The 25279-nt window shown below is 45.0% G+C and overlaps 1 protein-coding gene across 3 annotated transcripts in view; it reads right to left on the bottom strand.

Moving 5' to 3' along the window:
* Positions 1 to 12890: 12890 nt before the first annotated feature.
* SMAD7 (SMAD family member 7) overlaps positions 12891 to 25279 on the bottom strand; it is a 105117-nt gene continuing 92728 nt past the window's right edge. For all 3 annotated transcript variants that reach the window (XM_083702846.1, XM_083702847.1, XM_083702845.1), the window contains one exon: positions 12891 to 14934. In XM_083702846.1, the coding sequence (XP_083558972.1) occupies positions 14396 to 14934 (539 nt within the window). In that variant the 3' untranslated portion in view covers positions 12891 to 14395. The remainder of the gene's footprint in view (positions 14935 to 25279) is intronic.

Here is a 25279-nt window from a genome sequence, read left to right as displayed (position 1 = left end):
TGTCTAAACAAACTTGGCTTGTTGTGTAAGGAATTGCCTGTTCCTCTCCTCCTTTTAAGTAGTGATGTTGCTCTCAAGAACAACAGCAGCAGCCATGACAGTAAAATACCACGTCTGGTGATTATATCATTATATCTTTGCAGAAAGGTATTACAGAAATAATACTTGGCTGGAGAAAGGTAAATTGCCATGACTACAGTTGTTGCTGCTACAACTATTGTTGCCGGTTAATGTAAGAAAAATGAAATAAAAATCGCCATTGCTTAAACTGCTGCCTGACAGCCTCCCAAGGTACATAGGGATGTTTTCAAAACGAGGCGATATTGTTCCGTCCTGCATGTATATGCTGGAGGAAAAGACACTGGAAGAACCTTGGTTTACCTCAAGTATGTTGTGGCTGCCACTGCGGAATAATCAAGGCTATAATATTGAAATCTTTTTACATCCAAAGAGAAAAGATGGTCTCAGCACTGGTACATATTTCATGGGTACTCACCTAACAGAGCAGTTGATAAGTTAAGATTCAGCTTGAGGCTTAAAATAACAATAGACAGACAATAAAAGCGAATTCACACTACAAGAACTTGGCAAATTGGATTCCTGCAGCATGACCTACCTCTAGACCAGTGATGATGACTGGTGTCCATTGGGACTGGAAGGGTGGAATGAGGGAATTGAAGGGAGAGTCAATTAGTTCCAGTTGTCTTCTTTGGCGATCACTCGTAGCTGAGTAAGATTATCTTCCACAAACACGGTTTTAACAATGAGTCCATAAGTGACTGTGGAGGCCAATTCTGGATCCACACGTCCTTCCACAGTGCGGACATTGGTTTCCGGGCCAGAGTTGATCACGGTGTGGATTTGCCAAGCATGCCTTCCTCTTAGCACTTTTCTCCCTTGCATCCTGAGTTCCAGTGTCTTTGAAGCCCATGACACCTTTGGCAAAGGCTGTTCTCCAGCTGGAGCACTCGCAGGCCAGTGTTTCCTAGTTGTCAGTGTTTATACTACATTTTTTTTAGATTTGCCTTGAGACAGTCTTTAAACCTCTTTTGTTGACCACCAACATTACACTTTCAATTTTTAAGTTCGGAATAGAGTAGTTGCCTTGGAAGACGATCATCAGGCATCCACACAACATGACCAGTCCAACGAAGTTGATGTTGAATAATCATTGCTTCAACACTGGTGATCTTTGCATCTTCCAGTACACTGATATTAGTTCGCCTGTTTTTCCAAGTGATGTGTAAAAAATTTTGGAGACACCATTGATGGAATCTTTCGACGAGTCAGAGATGGTGTTTATAAGTGGTCCATGTTTCACAAGCGTACAGTAAGGTTGGTAGTACAATAGCTTTGTAAACAAGCATTTTGGTTTCCCTGTGAATGTCCCGGTCCTCAAACACTCTGCACATCAATTGGGAGAAAGCCACACTCGCAGAGCTCAGGCGATGCTGGATTTCAGCATCAATGTTGGCCCTTGTGGAAAGATAACTGCCTAGTTATCTTCCAGTTGTGACCCATCCTCATCCCTACTGCCTTCTACAAAGACAATACTGGGACTATAAAGAGGAGGAGGAAGACGCTGGTATCCAGTACAACCTCCTGGATTGAATTTAGAAAGAGGTAGGTGGTTGAGGGCACGGGAGATAGCGGAAGAGAGAACGTTGCCTCATGGTTCCTTTTCCACTTCAGGAAATACGGTTGTCAACTGGCCCTTGAATGTCTCCTAGGAGATCCCACACTTTGGAAGGCAATGAATCAACAGGTCGTATTCATCTGAAAGAGTTACCACCTAGTGAAACAGCCGCCTTCGGTTCCTACGGAAGACCTCCTGCCTTGTCTCGGAGACCGACTAAAGCTTCTGGCTTCTGTCGAGATCACAACACACACACACACACATCAAATTGCAAGAACACTTTCCCCCTTCATCCTAGCCTTGTCCCTCATGGTACATGAAACATTATAGACCCTGTTCTATTATCAGCACTTGACAGTTCAAGCATTTTCCGCGGGTGATTTATCAGCCCAAAGTTACATGGTTTTTGCCTGTTTTACTGCAGCCTGCAATTACAGCTCAGCAGAGCTACACCGAGGGAGCCCCAGCTGTGCTATAATTTACTGAATGGCAGTATATCATTAGAAGATTTAGTACTGATTACACTGGAGCCTCGGTACAAAGCAAGATTACTGTCACCAACAGGAAAAGATTGATGTCAGATCTCCAGAAGCTGGAGTGAAAGCCTATTTCTCACGAGGGCCGTACGTGGCCGACCAGGTGCTCCGACTAAGAAACTTATCACCTCAGTTGAGTCCGGGTCCTTTTTCACACAGCTTCTGCACATAACACATAAATTGATATGGAGATATGGGCAAGAAAATGAATGGGGCCGGGTCTACAATCCTTGAGTTGCCAGGAATTGGACCTCGCACCTTCTGCAAGCCAAACAGATGCTCTACCAGTGAGCTCTTCGTCATACAAATGGCATGTGGCCAATGTCATGAGTGAGCAAACCTCTGGTTTGCTGGATCCATTCTTAGGTTTTTAGTAGACCCCTGAGATTTACCAACCTGAGCCAAGGGCAAAATGGTGGCTTGGGGCAATATACCCTGACAATCAAGCACCAACATGCCTCTGATTCCTTAGAATCATTGAATTGTAGAGCTGGAAGGGACCCCGAGGGTCATCTAGTCCAACCCCCTGCAATGAAAGGAATCTCAGCTAAAGCATTCATGACAGAAGGCCATCCAGCCTCTGCTTAAAAACCTCCAGTGAAGGAGAGTCCACCACCTTCTGAGGGAGACCGTTCCACCATTGAACAGCTCTTACTGTCAGAAAGTTCTTCCTGATGTTGAGCAGGAATTTCCTTTCTTGTAACTTGAAGTCCAGGTCCTACCATCTAGAGCAGGAGAAAGCAAGCTTGCTCCATCTTCCATGAGGCAACCCTTTGGATATTATATCATATCTCCTTTCAGTCTTCTCTTTCCCAGGCTAAACCTACCTGACTCCCTCAACCCTTTCTCATAAGACCTTGGTCATCTTGGTTGCCCTCCTCTGCAATCGTTCCAGTTTGTCAACATCATTCTTAAATTGTGGAGCCCAGAACCACAATGCCTCAAGGGCAGCTTCTCTCCATACGCACCTACCCGGACCCTGAGATCATCCTCTGAGTCTTTTCTTCGTGTGCCTACTCCACGAGAGGTCTGGAGGGTGGCAACATTCCTCCCACACCTTTTAAGATCTTATATGGCTCCTCCAGGTGATCTGTTTTACTGAACATTCATCCTGATTTGCTTACACGAAGCTTACAAGGAGGTTAGACTAGGCCTAGACTTTACTGAGGATTTGTTCTGATATGCTTTCTGGGAGGTCATATGACAGTGAACGTTCACCCTCCTTGCAGCAAGTTTATACACCATTCTGTTAATCATCCTTTTATCCCACACTTTCTGGTGCATTTCCCCACCACTCTCTTAAACCACAAAAAGTCCTTTTCTTTAAGAACAAAAGTGGATTTGTTGCGCTAGAGTGTGAGAGCACTTTAATCCACTTTAATTGCACAAACCTTGAATGTGGGCACAAAAATACTGGCAGTCTAGAGGTCACAAGGAGAACTTCTGGCGTGACTGTAGCATGGTTTCGCTCTCTATGTTCTGTGTAATATTTTAACGTGCCGATTATTAGTAGCCGACTTTTATGGTGGTTTGTATTTTTAACCTTATTGTGGAGTTTAATTGTAGCGTGGCTTTATTGTTATGTTTTATTTCTCACGAGATGCCTAGGCGGTTTATTTTATGAGGCGCCCCAGAAATATAAATAAATAACCCCGTGCCTTGTGTCACTGCGGGCATCTTTGCAAAGAGGCACCCCCCCTTTCTCGCTCACAAACAGGAGGGGGTGTCTCTCCTAGGGTGGCAGTTGCAGTCTGTAGTGTTTATGAATCCTTGCAGTCGTCTGAGCCCCCAGGGCGAAGAATCAAGGAAACTCCCTCAAAATTAAAAAAAAGCAACTCTAATTATTGTCTGTCTAATTCACACCTCGGTGTCTTTGCACCTACTTTTTGGAAAGAGCAGCAATCTGCTCCCATGTTAATTTCAGCACCGCCACTGTACTACTTACTGTATTTTTCGCTCTATAAGGACGTACCAGAACATAAGATGCACCTAGTTTTTGGACGAGGAAAACAAGAAAAAAAATATTCGGAATCCCATAAGCCAGGACAGCAAGCGGGATCGCTGCACAGCGATCCCACTGGCTGTCCTGACTTATGGGATAGCTGCGCGCAGCCTCTACCGGGCAGCAGGATGAAGGCTCCCCTTGCCCGGGAGAGGCTGCGTGCGGCTATCCCATAATTTGGGGGGGGGAAGCCCCCAAGAGCTGCACACACACTCTGCACGCCCTTTAAAGGGAGCGCTGAGCAGAGCCTCCCGCCTGCATTCGCTCCATAAGACGCACACACATTTCCCCCTGACTTTTTAGGAGGGGAAAAGTGCATCTTACAGAGTGAAAAATACGGCATATGGAGAGCCCAGTCCTTTCTTTACGCACTTATGCCCCGCATTTACCGTATTTTTCACTCTATAAGACTCACTTTTTCCCTCCTAAAAAGTAAGGGGAAATGTGTGTGCGTCTTATGGAGCGAATGCAGGCTGCGCAGCTATCCCAGAAGCCAGAACAGCAAGAGGGATTGCTGCTTTCACTGTGCAGCGATCCCTCCTGCTGTTCTGGCTTCTGAGATTCAGAATATTTTTTTTCTTGTTTTCCTCCTCCAAAAACTAGGTGCGTCTTGTGGTCTGGTGCATCTTATAGAGCGAAAAATACGGTATGTCACGCTGTCTGGCATTCCAAATGCTTCATGTGCGCCATCGGACTGTTCAGTCCTTTCAACAACCTTGTGAAGTAGGTCAGTGCTGTGCCCATACTGCAGATGGAGGGACTGATGCTGAAAGCATGGAATGGCCCAAGGGCAGCGCGTGGCTGAAATAAGATTTGACTTGGTAATTTCCTGTTGCCTAGGTCCATCTTTGAACCATTATCAGAGCCAGCCCAAGACATTTTGGCCTCTGGGGACATGGCGCTTTGTAGCAGTCTTCCCCACCTGACACCCACCCCCCAGATGTTTTTTTGACTACAATTCCCATCAGCCACAGCCAGCATGCTGTGGGTACTAGGTTGGAGGGGGGAAACTGCTTATGTAATCATAAGCTAAAAAAAGTTACAATCATTTGGAATGGAAAAGCTTCAGTGAATACTTGAAAATCTGTTGCACATAACTAAAAACATTAGCAGGATTGATGTACACATTCACAGTGAATTAATTTTTATAAAATTAAAAGAATAAATGATAAATGGGGTAAACTTGGAGGTGCAGTAGGAATAAAATATATTCTATGGAACTGCAGAAGGGAGGGGAAGGAAATTGAGGTGGAGGGGTTTCTTTTTCCCTTCTTTTTTTCTCTTTTTAGATTGTATAAGACAAAAATTGTCATGGGTATGTACGGTAAATTGCAAAATGAAAAAAACCACAAAATTTTAAAAATCAGCCCCTGTTCCAAGGATCTTGCAGTTTACGGTTTAACAGATGAAGGGGTACAAACAGAGGGGACAAATATGTACAAATATGCAACATATACAAAATCAGATAGGTGTAATTAGATTTTGTTTCGGCTGGGGATGATGGGCACTTAGGTTAGAAGGAAAGCCAGAGACTTCTCGGAAGACGTGGGCTTGGAGGAGAGATTTGAAAGAAGAGAGAACTGGATGACTGACTGAACTGAAATATTTATATGTTGCGTTTCTGTCCCGGAGCATGGACACACACACACACACACACACCCAAGGTGGTTAACAACAAGCAATCCATCAGAAACAAAATAAACGACAAATAACATGAAAACCAGGAACCAACAAATTAAGCAGTTAAGGGACAGCATCACAGGGGGGAAACGGACAGCATCACCAAGGAATCACTAAATGAAATTCGCTAGTCCGTTTATGCCAAAGGCTTCCTGGAACAGGACACTTATCTGAAGAAGTGTGCATGCACACGAAAGCTCATACCAAGAACTAACTTAGTTGGTCTTTAAGGTGCTACTGGAAGGAATTTTTTTTGTTTGGAACAGGACAGTTTTTCCAAAACGTTTGTTGTTGTTTAGTCGTTTAGTCGTGTCCCACTCTTCATGACCGCATGGACCAGAGCACGCCAGGCACTCCTGTCGTCCACTGCCTCCCACAGTTTGGTCAAACTCATGTTCGTAGCTTCGAGAACACTGTCCAACCATCTCGTCCTCTGCCGTCCCCTTCTCCTTGTGCCCTCCATCTTTCCCAACATCAGGGTCTTTTCCAGGGAGTCTTCTCTTCTCATGAGGTGGCCAAAGTATTGGAGCCTCAGCTTCAGGATCTGTCCTTCCAGTGAGCACTCAGGGCTGATTTCCTTCAGAATGGATAGGTTGGATCTTCTTGCAATCCATGGGACTCTCAAGAGTCTCCTCCAGTACCATAATTCAAAGGAATCAATTCTTCGGCGATCAGCCTTATTTATGGTCCAGCTCTCACTTCCATACATCACTACTGGGAAAACCAAAGCTTTAACTATACGGACCTTTGTTGGCAAGGTGATTTCTCTGCTTTTTAAGATGCTGTCTAGGTTTACCATCACCTTTCTCCCAAGAAGCAGGCGTCTTTTAATTTCGTGACTGCTGTCACCATCCGCCTAAGGTATTACCACGAGGAAAATGAAGCACACAACTGAAGCAACTTTCCTAAGGTCTAGCATCTCCCCTCCCCTTCCCTCCAAAAAATACTGTAAAATAAAAAATAGTTTGGGGTATCTGAGGTTACTCAGGCAGAGCACTCCTCCCTAAACAATCTGCTCAGAGTCCAGAATAACACTTTCCAACACGCTGGGCTCCCCGACCTCCACCCAGGGTCACGCCCCACACTGTCATCCCATTCCTCTTTCCCTCTCTGACCAGCCTGCCAAGACAGGACTTCTGACAACCCCCGACAACTGATTCCACAAGGCAAGGGCATGGAAATATACAGCACAATGACATCGCAACACAGTTGGTGCAATGCTAGATGTTACCTGGAAGAGGGGAGGGGCATATGCAGAATGACCATCCCCAAAGTCTGCTCCACCCATCAAACGCTTCGCTCCTTCCTCCCTTGCTTCCCCTCATGCCCTGGATCTTCCTCTCAGAACCCTCCATATGATCATTTATTGACATTCCATCTGTCTCCTGAGAAATCTCTATGTGGGTCAAGAAGCTACAGTTAGAACTGGATATGATTGGTTCAAAATTGGGAAAGGAGTACAACAAGGCTGTATATTGTCTCCCTGCTTATTTAACTTATATGCAGAATTCATCATACGAAAGGCTGGGCTGGATGAATCCCAAGCCAGAATTAAGATTGCCGGAAGAAATATCAACAACCTCAGATATGCAGATGACACAACCTTGATGGCAGAAAGTGAGGAGGAATTAAAGAACCTTTTAATGAGGGTGAAAGAGGAGAGCACAAAATATGGTCTGAAGCTCAACATCAAAAAACGAAGATCGTGGCCACTGGTTCCATCACCGCCTGGCAAATGGAAGGGGAAGAAATGGAGGCAGTGAGAGATTTTACTTTCTTGGGCTCCATGATCACTGCAGATAGTGACAGCAGTCACGAAATTAAAAGATGCCTGTTTCTTGGGAGAAAAGCAATGACAAACCTAGACAGCATCTTAAAAAGCAGACATCACCTTGCCGACAAAGGCCCGTATAGTTAAAACTGTGGGAGGCAGTGGTAGACAGAAGTGCCTGGCATGCTCTGGTCCATGGGGTCACGAAGAGTCGGACACGACTAAACAAAACAATATCTGTCATTCCTTGAGGCCAGAAGGTGCCAGTGCATTCAGAGACACCACAGAATCATGCAATTGTAGAATTGCAGAGTTGGAAAGGAACCCCTGAATGTCATGTAGTCCAACCCCCTGCGATGCAGGAATTACAACTAAAGAATCATTGGCAGATGGCCATCCAATATCTGCTTAAAAACCTCCAAGAATGCGAGATCACACCTTCCAAGGGAGTCTGTTCCACTGTCAAACAGCTCAAATAATCAGAAAGTTCTTCCTATTATTTAGCTGAAGTCTTCATTCTTGTAATGTTAATCTATTAGTTTGAGTTGTGGCCTCCAGAGCTGGAGAAAATGAGCTTGTTGTCTTCCATGCCCTTGAGATATTTGAAGATGGATATCCTATCTCAATCACCTCCTTTCAAGGCTAAACATATCCAACTCCCTCAACTGTTCCTCATAAGGCTGGTTTCCGGACCCTTGATCATCTTGGTTGCCGTCCTCTGCACACGTTCCAGCATGTCAACTTAAACCAGGGGTCAGCAACCTTTTTCAGCTGTGGGCCAGTCCACCATCCCTCAGACCATGTGGTGGGCCGGACTATATTTTGAAAAAATAATAATGAACCAATTCCTATGCCCCACAAATAATCCAGAGATGCATTTTAAATAAAAGGACACATTCTACTCATGTAAAAACACGCTGATTCCCGGACCGTCCATGGGCCAGTTTTAAAAGGTGATTGGGCCACATCTGGCCTCCAGGCCTTAGGTTGCCTACCCCTGACTTAAACTCTGGTGCCCAGAACTGAACACAGGACTCCAGGTGGGGGTCTGGCGAAGGCAAAAGAGCTTCCCATGATCTGGACACTCTACTTCTGCTGATCCAGTTTAGAGTAGCTGCCAGAGGCGGAGCTAGCCAGGGTGGTGTAGTGGTTAAGAGCGGTGGACTCCTAATCTGGGGAACCGGGTTCGATTCCCCGCTCCTCCACATGCAGCTGCTGGGTGACCTTGGGCCAGTCACACTTCTCTGAAGTCTCTCAGCCCCACTCACCTCACAGAGTGTTTGTTGTGGGGGAGGAAGGGAAAGGAGAAGGTTAGCCGCTTTGAGACTCCTGAAAGGGAGTGAAAGGCGGGATATCAAATCCAAACTCTTCTAGCTGCTGCGACACCCGGAGCAGCACACCTGAGGGGAAACATCCCAGGGGGGTGGGGAGCGATGTCACCCCCTCAGGAATGACACCTGGGGCGGACCGCACCCCATTTCCTCCGCCAGTGGTAGCAGCAGTTTGGCTTTTTTGTTTTGCTGCTGCTGCATCACACTGTTGACTCATGGCTCATCTTGTGGTCTACTAAGACCCCTAGATCCTTTTCATATGTCAAGCCAGGTCTCCACAATCCTTTATTTGTTCAGCTGATTATTCCTGCCTAAGTATACAGTGGTACCTCAGGTTACAGACGCTTCAGGTTACAGATGCTTCAGGTTACAGACTCCGCTAACCCAGAAATAGTACCTCGTGTTAAGAACTTTGCTTCAGGATAAGAACAGAAATCGTGTGGTAGCAGCTGGAGGCCCCATTAGCTAAAGTGGTGCTTCAGGTTAAGAACAGACCTCCAGAGCGAATTAAGTTCTTAACCTGAGGTACCACTGTAGAACCTTTTCTTACACTTCACCTTCACACTGGGCAGCTGCTAAGCAAAAGCTAACAATATTGTCTGCACATCCCAATCCCTGGTGTTGATGAACGCTGGGCTGGTTCAGCCCTAAGTAAGGGAAGAACTTGGCAGTCGACCTGTTATCTATCATAAGTCTTTCTTTCTTTCTTTCTTTCTTTCTTTCTTTCTTTCTTTCTTTCTTTCGGCCCTTTGATGTTGTATTAATTGTGCAGATTTTCTGGGCAGGGAAGGGAAGCGAGGGTTTTGCTTGATTCTCTCGCAACAAAAGGCTTGTCTAGCCATTGTGCCATAGGAAAGATGTGACGTGATAATTGAATAGTTCAAGTCTTGCCAGCAGGCAGAAAAACAAACTGAACTGTAAGACTCAGATGAAAGTTTTCACGACCCTTGAACTCTTAGAGGCGCTGCTTTTATGACTGACAGTGTCAGAGCGGAAAGTTATGGCTCAAGTCTGTCTTCCTCGTAGACTTTTATGCAATTATACCTCCCTTCAAACCTTAAACAAGATCTCCAGCACATCCTCCTCCTCCTCCCCTACCTTCTCAGAGAACCTCACTAGGTGGATCTGCCTCAGGGCCTAACATCCTCTGCACTGTTTTCGTTGACATCCACCTAATTCCTACGCCAGAGTAACTATGTGGAGGTGGTGGTGCATTGTTAAAGTCAATGTCTGCAACAAAAACCTAGGTGCAAGTATCAATGCCACTGAAACTATGGAAAATAATTTTAAAAACAGTGCATCTGTGCATCACCTCTGCAAGATATACCGTATTTTTTGCTCTGTAAGACTCACCTTTTCCCTCCTAAAAAGTAAGGGGGAAATGTGTGTGCGTCTTATGGAGCGAATGCAGGCTGTGCAGCTATCCCAGAAGCCAGAACAGCAAGAGGGATTGCTGCTTTCACTGCGCAGCGATCCCTCTTGCTGTTCTGGCTTCTGAGATTCAGAATATTCTGAGATTCAGAATATTTTTTTTCTTGTTTTCCTCCTCCAAAAACTAAGTGCGTCTTGTGCGTCTTATAGAGCGAAAAATACGGTAGGTTTATCTTGAACATGAGGGCAAGTGGGTGGCATTAGAGCAGGGGTCAGCAAACTTTTTCAGCAGGGGACCGGTCCACCGTCCCTCAGACCATGTGGTGGGCAGGACTATATTTTTTTGGGGGGGTGAACAAATTCCTATGCTCCACAAATAACCCAGAGATGCATTTTAAATAAAAGCACACATTCTACTCATGTAAAAACACGCTGATTCCCGGACCATCCGCAGGCCGGAATGAGGCGGCCATTGGGCCGCATCCAGCCCCTGGGCCTTAGGTTGCCTACCCCTGCATTAGAGGCTATCCCCCTCTTAAAAAATATTAAGACGTAATGCAATGCAGCAAGGTTATTATGACTCTGAAATCATTGCACCCCTTTTCATCCCTTGGGCTTTTAAACATACCCTCTACTTCACCTCCAGCGGGATGTAATTATATCCATTTCCCTCCTGCATATTACTATATTGCATAGAATTGTAGAGTTGGAAGAAACCAAAAGGGTATCTTCACAACCCAGAGATTAACAATCTCCAACTGACTCAGCTATCCAGCAGACATCATTTACAGTAGTTAGTTAATGCTACTGTATTGTTTCATTACACATGTATGCGATACATATATATATGTATTTTAGCCATTTATCGCATGGCTATGGGCTTGCCAATCGGAAGGTCGGCGGTTCGAATCCCCGCGACGGGGTGAGCTCCCGTTGCTCGGTCCCTGCTCCTGCCAACCTAGCAGTTTGAAAGCACACCAGAGCAAGTAGATAAATAGGTACTGCTGTGGCAGGAAGGTAAACAACACTCTGTGCGCTCTGGTTTCCGTCACGGTGTCCCGTTGCGCCTGAAGTGGTTTAGTCATGCTGGCCACATGACCTTTGTTAACAGTCCAGGGGTCCTTTACCTTTTTACCGTTTCTTTATTCCATCAGCTGTGAGGAAGATACCAGCTCCCTTGGCTTGTTCCTCAACTGCCACCTACTGAAACTCCTTGCATCCCAGATGGCCATTTTAAGGGCTGTAACCTTGAGAATGGGGGCACAAGTTGGTTCATCCCTCCTCCCTTCCTAAACACTTCGTCATTTTGTTTAATGCATTTTTATATTGTAACACTGAATGCAGCAACTATCTTGTTTTCTTATTGACCTGTAAACCACTTTTGCTTGAAGAGCCAGATTGTTGTGCCTATTCACTCAGGGAAAATCTTTTGCATTTGTGTACTTTTAGATTATCAACAAGAGTCTCTACGGTTGCAGAGAAACTTGTACTTCAATTTTCTGAAGATCTTAACTGCCCTTTTTCTACACTGGAACATAAAATCGTCAATCTTGTTTTGATATCTGTTTGAACATACGATAGATAAGATATAAATTGGGATTGATAAATTTATTCTTGTTAATGTGAGCTGGGCTTTCTTTCTTCCCTATATGCTTAAAATAATTTTATTAAAAACCAGGAAATGGGACAGCCTTATCTTACCATGTTATTCTCACCCCTGCATCATGAGGAAGCTTCCAAGTTCACCTATCTTGAAGGTCCCGATTCTGACTTCTCCCTTTGTCAAGGTTAGGTAAAGGTAAAGGTACCCCTGACGGTTAGGTACAGTCATGGACGACTCTAGGGTTGCAGTGCTCATCTCGCTTTACTGGCCGAGGGAGCTAGCGTACAGCTTCCGGGTCATGTGGCCAGCATGACTAAGCCACTTCTGGCGAAACCAGAGCAGCGCACAGAAATGCTGTTTACCTTCCCGCCAAAGTGATACCTATTTATCTACTTGTACTGCGTGCTTTTGAACTGCTAGGTTGGCAGGAGCTGGGACCGAGCAATGGGAGCTCACCCCGTCGTGGGGATTCGAACCACAGACCTTCCAGTTGGCAAGCCCAAGGCCCTGTGGTTTAATCCACAGTGCCACCCACGTGGGTTAGACTTTATTGCCCGAGTGACCAGTTTCTGCTATGCAGACACCCCTGCAATTCTGAGCACCATTATTTCCCTGACACCCAACTCACTTTGAAAAAACTAAGCTGTGCATGGTTATCATATCAAGTGTACTTAAAAAAAAACACCAAAATTACTCATTTAGAAAAGCGTTCAGCTGGATGATAACAGCCAGAGGAAGAAAGAAAAACACCACAATCTTGTGATCTTATCTTTTTTTTTTTAATTTGGCATTTTGTTATTTGCATTTATATTAAAGCAAAGTGCATCTTTTCTTATTTCTTGTTTATACACATTGCACAATACATAAATAATGATGCTTATAAAACGTCTTTATATTTACAAGTAATAATATATTTATATATAACATAAAATACATTTTTTTCTTTAATAAATCTCAGGGTTTCTTTTTTTTAAAGGAGTCTCTTTTTTGTTGTTGTTTTGTTTTTTTGTTTTCCAAAGCACTTCAATGCTAAAATTCCAATGAGAATGCTTCTCTTGTTCACTTAAACCTTTTATATTTAGAAAAATAGCTTATGTTAAGGTCTAAACATGCTCATTGAGCTAAGAACAGTGTAAAATTATCATACTAAGTGTATGAATTCAAGAAGAAATAAATGAATGACTGCAATTTCTGGATGCGAACAGTACTGTTGCAAACCTGATCAGGGCAGGTTACAAGGGGATAAATACTGAAATTCCCTTTCGTCTTTTTTTTTATTATTAAAAAAAAAAGAAAAAGGTCTCAAACAAGTCTGCATCGCAGATCAATTTGAAAAGCACAGGCCATGCACCTTAATTGTTTTCCTGGCATCACAAATGATCACTAAGCGCAATGGGAAAATGGGCATGCCCTTCCGAGCCCATGCTTCTCACCCCCACCCCCAAATGACACAGACATGAAGTGTTAAAGCAGCAGATGGCCGCAGTGGAGAGGGCAGGAAAGGGAGAGAAAGAGAGAAGAAAAGGTTGTAAGATTGTTGGCCAAAGATACTTTGCTCGCCTTCACGTGGGCTGGACATTCGCTCTGCACCAGGGACCCACAATGGGCTTTCCGTCGCCGCAGAGGGTCGGCTTCCTTCATACCAGCAAAGGAGTTGGTGTGTTTGTGACAAACAGCAGATGGATTGATCTGCCACAAAGGGCAGAAGCTGCAGCGAAATGAAATGCATGTTGCGTCGAGATCGGCACGAAGGCATCGCACAGCGGCAGACTCCTGCAAACGGTTTAGCACCGAGTTTGCAAGGCAAACCAAAGAGGTTATCCTTCTTTCCTTCCTCAAAGCATGGTAACTCCAATGCGCGTTTGGAGCTCTCCTGCCTTGCAATGGCATCCCTTGTTGTGCATGTGGGTAGATCTGACACCTCAACTGAAACAAGCAGGGTAAAAGCCACGTGCGCAAGAACTCGGGGAGCAAACACGGGTCTCCAAATTGATGTGTGTTCACCAAGAGGGTGTGAGGAAGGGGCGCAGGAACCTGTACCACTGTTTGAATTCAAGAGGGAGCTATGTATAAACCAAGCTGCGTCCAATTCCTCCCACCACGTTCGGGCAATAATAACTTAAAGGGTACAAAATGACCCACTAATGAATGAAGTACGTTCAAGTGAAACTCTCCTCCACTCCACCCCACCCCAGCCCTTTCCCAGGTGCCTTCCTTTCCCCCTTCTGAGTTATTGGTCATTCACACTTTAAAGAAGAAAAGAAACTTCTCGAAATACCAAAACTGAAAAGAAAAAAAGAAAAAGAAACACACAGAGAGAAATCTTTCCATAAGCTATTTCTCAAAACAGAAAACAAACGAACAAAAAAAGTTTGCATGAAAAAGCAAGCACTCAGAAGGAGATATTTAGCAGCAAAGTAGTTATAAAAGGTCATTGTTGAGTCCGGCCTAAGTCTCTTGAGTCATCATCGGTTATTGAAAATAACCTCCAACCAGCAAGGGCAACTGCTGATGAACTGTCTCGTATAACACTGGCCCCAGCCTTTCACAAAGCTGATCTGAACGGTGAAGCCACTCCACGGCTGCTGCATGAATTCGTGGTCATTGGGCCTCTGCAAGCTGTACGCTTTCTCGTAGTCAAACGCTTTGATGGAAAAGCCTGGGAACACCTTGTGCACTAGCAACGTCCTGGAGTCGGGATTGTCCAGTGTGGCCGACTTGATGAAAATGGGGTAACTGCTGCGGTTATAAACCCACACCCCGTCGACCTCCTTGGTCAGCTGGATGCCGTAGCCAATCTTGCTGCGGACTTTCTGCACAAGCTGGCTTTTATTGTCCGAGTTGAGCTGTCCGAGGCAGAAGCCATTCCCCTGAGGTAGATCATAGAAGATATCCAGGGACGGTTCTTGGACAGAATACAGCCGGCCCACTCGTGTTTTTTCTTCCCAGTATGCTACCACGCACCAGTGTGAAGGATCCCCTGGCTCTTGCAGAACGTGGGAATCTGGAGGGAGAGAAGATGGGAGACCAAAGTTTAACCTCATAACAAAACATCAACAACAACAACATCATCAACAACAACAACACAGAATATGAACAACTATGCATGCCCCCTGTCGTTTAATGAACACGTAAAGCTCTCTTATGAACTCTAGCTCAGTACTGACTGGTACCTGTGCTACAAGTCTTGGGCTAACAAGGTCTGAACCTGGAACCCTCTGCATTCAAAACATGTGTTCTGCCAACTCAGCCACAGGCTCCACCCAAATAGTCACAACAGATCAACGAAGCCCCTTCATTTGTCTTCCCAGGCCCACCAACCCTCCTCCTTTCCACTAAGTGTACCAGATAATTTATGTTTTTAGCTACAAACAGAATACACACATTCATTTGCATGAATCCAACGGAGACCAAACATTTTCCCTGTTTATTCTGCAACCGTCTTAGAATCAATTAACCCAAATGCAAAGTAGTTTGCAGCTAAACATTAGAGAATTGGGCTTACAAATCATTAAATATTTGGGGAGTGTGGGCTCTAAGAGAACTATCCCCCCCCCCTCCACAAATACACATAAGTAAGAGTCTCTGGGTTTTAATTGGATCCTGTAGTCAGCAAGAAGGAAAGAGTTCTATGTGGCTGAATGCATGCATTACAAGTCCCTCCCTGGCTGACATTATGGGCGAACATTGGACATGATTTGGGGAACCATTTTGATGTGGCAGCAAGAATGCAAAGTCGCCACCAGTTGACTGGCCGCTATGCTTCTGCCATATGGTGTGACTGTGGCTCCTTTGGCAACACCCACATGTTCAGAAGAGCAGGATACTTCTATAGGAAAGCTTTTCAGGCTGTTTTTGCAGCTCAGGATTCCCGTTCCTCCTTCAGTGAAAAGCTGTTACTATGTTCGAAGTCAAAAGAGCTAAACAAGATCTCCACCTTTGGAGAAGGAGGCCTCTGGGCGCCAGGTGTTGGGCATGACTGCTGCTTCCATGCTCAGCTTGTGGGCTTCCCAGAGGCATTGAGCTGCCCATGGTTTAGAAACAGCATGATAGCTCAGTTGGTTAGAGCATGGTGCTGGTAACGCCAAAGTTGCAGGTTTGATCCCTGTATGGGACATTCCTGCATTGCAGGGGGTTCGACTAGACGACCCTTGGCCAACTCTATGCTGGACGATCCAGCAGGGCTCTCTGTATGCCATGTGATGCTTCATCGCATCACTTCTGTGTCAATAACAGTCAGTGTGAATGAATGGATTGGTGGAGAGCTGAACCAAGCTCCCTATGACCAAAACACCTTCCACAAACTTAGGTCTGATGGTAAACTGCAGAACTTTTAAAAAGTGAAGTATCTGGGACTAATCACTGTTGCTGCTCTGGCTACTCTTCCTACCCAGTTCCATTCCCCACTGTCTAGACCATAGCTGTCAACTTTTTCCTTTTCTTGCGAGGAATCCTATTCGGAATAAGGGAATTTCCCTTTTAAAAAGGAAACGTCGACAGCTATGGTCTAGACCAGTGTTTCCCCAAGCCTGAGTCTCCAGCAGCTTTGGGACTACAATTCCTATCATCCCTGACCACTGGTCTTGCTAGCTAGGGATGATGGGAATTGTAGTCCAAAAAAAACCGGTGGAGACCCACTAAGTTTGGGGAAACACTGTTCTAGATTATTCCAGAATCGGGCCAATCAAATCATGTTGTGGTAAAGGAACTGGCTGAAGACACAAAACTACAGCACAACGTGCCACCTTGCATCTCCCGTAACTGAATTATCCTCACCCCCACCCTGCAGCCTGGCTGCAGCCTTCAGGTCGTGAACACAGTCATTCAGTTTAAGCCAACGGCAAATCAATGGCAGATAACATAATACCAAAGACCTGCTAATCAGCCGCAGACATCTTTTGTGATGTCAAATGTGGGTAAGCAGGGCTGACAGCAAGGGATCGCACAGACTAACCCGCCGCGTACATCATCCTGTTCTTAAAAGCCAATCCCTAAGCTTTGTTTCATATAATAAATTTTCCTCTCGTCTTGGAGGGAGGGAGAAAGACATAAAAGGAGAGTTAAGCATAGCTCCATCCAGACTGAGGAGGTAGGGCAAGATCATCTGCTATAATTTACGGGCCTTATTTAAGCCTATAGCCAGATCGCTGGTCATAAATGCTCAAGGATGCAGACGTCAGATGAGCTATAAATCTGATTGAATTGCAGTTAGACTGTGGTTTGTGGTAGCGGGGTGGAGACCGGAAGTCTTGCATTTGTTAGCAAAAAAATGCAGTGGGGTGGAAGGGGGGAAAGAGGGTGGGGAAACCTGCTTCCCTCTCTTTCTCAACTCTGCCTCTATTGCTAAACTGGGTAAAGGAGGCAATTATCACCAGGGTGCTGGAGGGGAGAGCCTTGACTCCAAATCCCTCTTTCAAAGTGCTAGGCAACTTGCAGAGAGCATCAGCTCTGTTCTGATTACCCAGAAATTCCACAATGCTATTTACAGACTAGGAAGGCCTGGGAACTATTAACCCTATGTAAAGTTCCCTTTTAATACAAGGGGCAGAAAATAGGGAACGGGGGTGGGGAGAGCAGGCCAGGGGGCGGGGGTCTCACAACTCAAGAATATTTCCACCAGAGTCCTCATGAAACTGCCAAAATATCCCTGGGTGTTAAAACAGCAGTCAGGAGCATGTGAACATTTTGCTCCAAAATCACCCTCTACCACAGTTTAGTGTGGCATTTGCACCTTGTTTATTTTCCTGTATCAATCCTACGCACACTGAACTCAAAGCCCCGTACAGGTGAGCCCTGGTGAAAATGCAGAGTATCTATGCCAATGGCACAGTTCAGAGAAAAGGTGTTCTGTTCAGAGAAAGGTGTGGCAAATCCACAGGTTGCTTAGATGCATGGGCTACCGAGAAAATGTGTGCACTAAATTGAATTGGGTGTCCCAGCTCCATGCATGCTGTGAAGCGGGTTGCCAGTTCAGGGTGATAACCCAGTTGTGCAGCCTCCCTAGGGGCAAACTCAAGTCTACCATCACCAATGCTTACGCATAGAAGTCTGTGGCCACAGTGTAGAAGCAAGCCGAGAATACTATAAAACAGAATTTATGCCCTAATCAAATATTTCGGATCTATGGTGCTTTGCCGTTTTCACCCTGGAGGCCAGCAACATTTAAAAATAAATAAGGGTGGCGCGAGGAAGACCTGCCTCAGACATCAACATCAGCAGAGTTGACGCTTCTCCTCGGTTGTGGCTCCCACGTTGCCAAGAAAACCAAACCATGGAGGCCAACCAAACCATGAGAGGCAGGAAAGAGCTGCTAGAATGAACCAATGGTCAGACTCTGAATGCAGCAGCGTCCTATATTCCTCTCGACTATTTCCCGGGAAGGATCCCTGCGAAACCAAGTTTTCCTACAATGAGCTGGCAATGTCGGGGAAGCGCTTTCCAAGCTGGCAGCTACGCCATCGAGGAAACCTATCAACGGAGCCAAAAGCACATCGTTCTGCAGCTCCATTTTCTGCGCCCACTTCCAACTCCTTAAAGCCAACCCTCCCCTGATCTGAGAGCGGTATATTCAGTTTGCAATACTTAAAAAAAAACCAAAACAACCAACAACCACATTTAGAGGGAGGGAACAGTGTTGTGCAATTTCCTCCTTTAAATGCCGGCTAGGAAAATATTTCCTTGGTAGCTTGAGGCAGCTTCTATTTATAAAAAAAAAAAGAGAGAGAGAGAGAGAGGGGAGGCAGTGTTTTGGGAATTAGAAAGATAAAATTTACAACCCATCCCTGGGGACCAGGGGGCGGAAGACCCTCTCCCTTAAACCGCTCGGGCCTGTGGGATGGGCTGCCCATATTTTTGAGGTAGGCCTTGATTTTGTCTTTCAGCTCTTTGCCCACCCCCCCACCCGGCCGCCTCCAACAGTCCCCTTTTCTGTGCCTCACAATTCTTTGTTTCAATAAAACTATCCCACTGAAACCTGGCACCGAAAATGTGGGGGGAGAGAAGCCGAGTTAAGGGGAGGGGGTTGAAAAGGGCTGGAAGGATAGGCGAAGAACGCTCATATCAAATTACCTTTAACCTAAACTCTCCAGAACTACTTCAAATGTAGTCGTCGGTGCAGAATAACAAATGGGATGTATATTTCTTTTTATACAGAAATAAAAAAATAGAAAAGGTACAGAACTAGTTCCCAGGTTAAAGGGGGGTTGGGGTTTTGAGAACGCTTTCATGAAAGGAAAAAGCAAAGCGAGAACCAAAGGCAGAGAATGTCTGTGTGTGAACATCTCTATCTGTGTAGAAGGACCTTTCTTTCTGTAGCTCCCCTATTTCATGAAATAAAATCCCTCAGACGGCATTCTTTCCCTTTCATCTCCTTGGCCCCGCCAGTCCACCCAGCAATTTTCAGACAGACGTCAGTTAAAGAGAAGTTTTCAGATTATGTTAATTGCTGAGCCTAGATAAATTGCAGGCTCCTCTCTCTCGCTCTAGTGTTTGTGTGTGCCAGACAAAGAGACTTCTCCATTTATGTGTCCCTTACAGCTAAGAACTCACCACACAGGCAGGTTTCAGTGACCTCCTTGAACGCCAAATTTCCTACATGGGTGGCGGGCGTAAATGCATGCGCGCGCGCACACACACACACACACACACACACACACCAAACGGTGATGTGGAGCTACTGGATGGGTGCATTATGATCCTTGACCAAGCGTTAACTTCCGCCCAATGTGAATGGCCACTTGCACTGCCATCTCGAGCGGCAAGGAGACTCTCAAGATCGTGGGCAGGCAAACTAAGGCCCGGGGGCCGGATCCGGCCCAATTGCCTTCTCAATCCAGCCCGCAAACGGTCCAGGAATCAGCGTATTTTTACATGAGTAGAATGCATCCTTTTATTTAAAATGCATCTATGGGTTATTTGTGGGGTATAGGAATTTGTTTATTCATTTATTTTTTTCAAAATATAGTCTGGCCCCCCACAAGGTCTGAGGGACAGTGGACCGGCCCCCTGCTGAAAAAGTTTGCTGACCCCTGCTCAAGATCATGCACACTCCAAGATTTTAGATGAGGTGTGCCTCTAAGACTGTTGCTATTTTGCAGGAGGGATTCAAACACACACCATAAATTTAGGTTTGTGTAACTGAAAAGGATTAAGATATACTCTGGGTGCCCTAAGATCGACAAATGCACTTCAAAGGGGAACCTTTTTTCCCCTTTTTTTGCAGTTAGGAAACTGGCGGGCGTTACTAAAGTGTGAAGCGGATTAAGCACCAAAACATCAAATTGTCACGTGCAATTTCAATGCCTGCCTTTGCATGGTTTCTCAGGCTGGTTTGTCGCTGGGAGCTTTAAGCATCCACAACAGACCAAAGGAATCTTACCAGCAGTCAGTTATCATGGGTTGCAACAACTTGGGTGCACATCAGCATGCAGACCAAGTGAGGCCAACCAGGGCTGCAGATCGAAGACTCACTGGCTGCTCATTGTCATGCAATGCGCCTTTATTTCTGCAATTCTCTCTTCCCCAGTTGCAGTTCACTGTAAAATGGGACTTAGCACTGGAACAGCCAGCAGTAGTTCCAGCTGTCCCTGGGGAGCCAACCGTGCAGATGGTCTCATTATTCAGTGCCATGGTTGGGCAATTCGTTCAGAACCAAAGGCCAGATTAGTAATATATCATGAGATAAGAGAATCAAAGCTCATTTGCATTTTCAGCTGCATGCAATTAGCGTAATTTGCTTATCATTTTCATGAATGAGGCAGGTGACGAGCTACTGTTTGCCCATTTGTGCTGCATTCAATCTGTAGCAGAGTCTTATTAGTTCTGAGATTGCCAGCATCAAGGGTAAAAAACCCCACTTCCTCACCTTTGCAACCCATTGGACAGACATACCCAAGCATGCACAACAATCTTAAGATGGGCTGCATGCCTTTAAACGTTTTTTAAAATGTTTATTAATTTAAATCTTCACCATTTTACTTAAACAGAAAATAACATCCATTCAAAAGAGTTGTGAAATTGCTCTGCAGATGAGATGGAGCAGTGACGTCACAAGTGCTCGCCAGTCAGTGCTCTGCATAGCCACCTTTTAAAATGGAAAGAAACATTTCCTCTTGAAGCCAATCCTGGACAGGAAATTGTTCTTGTACATACAACAGGAGCTGTACACTTCCACAATGGCGTATTCAAACAACGCGCATCCACAGCAGCCTTGAGATTATCAAGACCAGTTAAGAGTCCCAAAACTGTGATTAAGTGTCCTAACCTAAGATGTCAATATGCGCCCCAGGCTTACTTCTGCACTCACTGCAAGAAGTTAAAGAATACGCATTCACAATATTAAGAGTCTGAAAACAAATGGAAGAAATAGAGAAAAATTAATTTTTCTAGAAGTTACCAACAGAGTAAAAACATATATAATTTCTGTGGGTCCACTGTATCTATAGCTAGCCATAAAAGTATAAAACTCTATGATAATAAAGGTATCTCGGAAAGTACAGATACCCCATCCTGGTGTGTTTTGGACTACAACTCCCATCAGTCCTAGCCAGCATGGCTAATTGTTGGGGCTGATGGGTGTTGTAGTACGAAGCATCTGGAAGACACTACGTCTGGAGAAGGCTGAGGTTGTACTGCATCCCTGAATTTACTCCCCTGTAGCTGTAGTAAAGAATTCCCAACTTAATCGCCAAGAACAGATTCAAAGGGATTTCTGGTTGCAGTTAATTATTAATATAATTGTAGATAGATTTTGAATGCTAATATATGCCTCCAGAGACCCCACTCCAAGTTAATTAAAAAAAAATAGTTAGAGGTACACAGAACAGTTCTGGATCCAGTTTTGGGCTCAGCATATTAAGCAAAAAGTTGGTGAGCAAATGGAAGTCAAGGGAAAGTGTGAATAGAGATGAGAAAAAGCTGAAGCAATGCTTAGCCCACAGAGGCAATGTCTAGGAATCTCTTAGTAAATATAGTATTGCAGATGCACCTAGATAACATAATGCAAACTAAGAATAAAAAGACAAGGCTTACGTTATCAGGAACGCTACACAGCCAAGCTGGCTTAAAGGGAATGAACTGATGGAAATAACTTCCGAGCCACTTTTACTTCCCTTACCAAGTGTTCCTTCTGCAACAGAGAGCTGGACAAAGGCATCCCTCCAGTAACTAGTACAAGAGAGATTCACAAAATCGTGAATAAACACAGGATGTGCAACCACAAGGCTAGCTATCCCAGCAACAGACACTAAAACTGTTTAGATTCAGGTAGGTAGTGACACAGTCAAAATATATATCAAAAGAGAGACCCAACTAAGTTTGTTCTTGGTATAAGCTTTTGTGTGCATGCACACTTCTTCAGATGCACGAAAGCTTATACCAAGAACAAACTTAGTTGGTCTCTAAGGTGCTACTGGACAATTATTATTTTTAAATACAGTATCTTAAAACTTTTTAGACACTAAAGCTGTTATTGGACTACAACTCCCATCATCCCTAGCTAGCAGGACCAATGGGCAGGAGAGCTGGGAACTGTAGTCCAAAAACAGTCGGGAGTCCCAAGTTTGGACAGCGCTGCACTAAAATATTGGGTCTGGTTCTACTGCGCCTCAGACACTCAAAAGGCAGCAAAATGTCTCAGGGCTGCCCAAGTTCTCTCCAAGGTTCAGTGCAACATAAGGGAGAGGCTCTGCCATCCCACCAGACACTTGAAGTCAGTCCTTGCAATTCCCAAGACATGGAAGGAAGAAAAGATGGTGTGCTGGTAAGTGCATTTGTGGATCCTTGCATCACGTCCGCATGTAAATTGCAAGCTCGTTTCATACAGTTCAATATAATCACATTTCCCTGTTGCATTCGCCATTCTATCCGGCTCCTGGGTATGCCAACAGAGAACAGAACAATATATGCCCCCAGGAGATCAAGTTCTTCAGTTTAGAAGGGCCTGTGTATTAAACTAATGCCACCCCAGCTGCCGTCCATCTTACTCCTCACAGCCTGCTGAGATGAAATATTGCCACTGTTTGGAACCACTGCTGAGCAGAAAGCAAGGAGGGCCACCAAAGAACCGCTGTTCATTCACTTTCTTGTGGACCACATAGCCCTGATTCTTTTTCAAAATGCTGTACAGTACTAGAATCCCTGTTCTAAGTCTAGGTTTACTAAGTCTAGGTTTACTAAGCAAACGATCTCTTAACGGTTTTTGAATAACTAAGCTAGAGCATAACTTGCATACTCTTCTAAGAGTCGTTCCACGTAAGAAATGCCTTCTAGGATTGACCATGGACCATCTGAATACAGTGGTACCTCGGGTTATGTACTTAATTTATTCCGGAGGTCAGTTCTTAACCTGAAACTGTTCTTAACCTGAAGCACCACTTTAGCTAATGGGGCCTCCCGCTGCTGCTGCGCCATTACCACGCAATTTCTGTTCTCATCCTGAAGTAAAGTTCTTAACCCGAGGTAATATTTCTGGGTTAGTGGAGTCTGTAACCTGAAGCGTATGTAACCTGAGGTACCACTGTACTACCACTGATTGTACAAAACTGCTGGATCTCTAGGCAGCAAAGACCCAACCTGGCAGTGATGTTACAAATATTTAAGGGAGTTCTTAATCTGTGGATTATTGACAAAGTGGAACGCACTGTGGTCTAAACCACAGAGCCTATGGCTTGCCAATCAGAAGGTCGGCGGTTCGAATCCCCGCGACGGGGTGAGCTCCCGTTGCTCGGTCCCTGCCAACCCAGCAGTTTGAAAGCACGTCAAAGTGCAAGTAGATATATAGGTACCACTCTGGCGGGAAGGTAAACTGCATTTCCGTGCACTGCTCTGGTTCGACAGAAGCAGTTTAGTCATGCTGGCCACATGACCCAGAAGCTCCCTTGGCCAGTAAAGCGAGATGAGCGCTGCAACCCCAGAGTCACCTGTGACTGCACCTAACGGTCAGGGGTCGCTTTACCTTTACCTATTGACAAAACACACCATCTCTTTAGGAGCCATTATAGTCCACCGTGTCAATGGGTGCCTATGGGGCCTTTAAACCCCAGAACAGAGCATGAATTTGTGTCTGTGGCTAATTAGGCAGTTATTACTCTATGTAACCCTACAAGCTAAAGCATATAAAAGTTTCTGAAAATGATCCCCATCCTTTTAAAGTTTCTGCTGATGTAATGTTCATTCTCTCTTCTTCAGACTATGCTTGGACACACCATCAAATGGAATAAAGGTATTCCATTTATAACAATGGAAATGTGTGTCAGAATTTGGCTTCTGGAGGGAGTGAGACTCTACTTACTTAGAGCAAGTTCCAAGTTGTTAATTCATAGCATTTTAGCATTGGAAGGGACCCCACAAGGTCATCCATTCCAGCCCCCTCGCTCAATGCGGGCTCTACAAAGCAGGATGTAATTGCAGCAACATTGATAGATTGCCTATTCTCTGCTTAAATATTTCCAGTGAAGGAGATACCATTACCTCCCAAGACGGCCAGTTCCACTATCAAACAACCTTTCTTGCTCAGAAGTGTCTCCTGTTTCACTGAAACATCCCTCCCTACAATTTCTCTGTAGAGAGCAGTTTGGGAACATGTATGCACACCTGTTTAACGACTTCCATTCCCCCAAGCCACCCAGATTAGTAGTATTATTTATTACATTCCTTGTTGTTGTTGTTGTTTAGTCATTTAGTCATGTCCGACTCTTCGTGACCCCATGGACCAGAGAACGCCAGGCACCTCTGTCCTCCACATTACATTCCTACACCCCCTAATTTCCAAGGATCTCAAGGTGGTGTACATGATTTTCTCCGCCTCCCCATTTTGTCCTCACAATCCCATGATCTCCTGACCACCTGAATGGATGGTGCATTCAAGTTAGTGGTTTACGTAACTCCAAAAATGTGTGATTTATGAACCTCCAGGTTAAATATGGACTTCTAAGTCTTGCAAGGTACTTAGATAATTCTCAAGTAGCCCACCCACCACCCAAAATAATCAGCTTTGAGGAATAATGTCTAAGTGGTGCTCTCCTCCAATCTTTCCTCCCCAGCTGAAGAATAATGAAAGTTAAGCTTTGTGTATGAAAATGAGTGTGCATGTGTTGCATTTAGACATTGCATCAGTGTCAGATGCATCCATGTGCAGCACAATGGAAGCGCATGCAATGTAGAAAACACCAAGTCAGATGCACCAATGACCTGACTGCTTCACCACACCTTAAAGGTAGCCATATTGCCGAATGTGTGAATGGTGCCATGGGCTGCAAGAACGTAACACACACCCTGCATGCCCCCGGCCAAAATTTGTGTGTCCTATCGTTAGAGAGGGATCGTAGAGTAGAAAGACCTACATTTCCTAG

Source organism: Podarcis gaigeae, assembly GCF_964106915.1.
Source record: "Podarcis gaigeae genome assembly, chromosome: 11".
NCBI classification, from domain to species: Eukaryota; Metazoa; Chordata; class Lepidosauria; order Squamata; family Lacertidae; genus Podarcis; species Podarcis gaigeae.
This window is presented reverse-complemented; position numbering and strand designations above follow the sequence as displayed.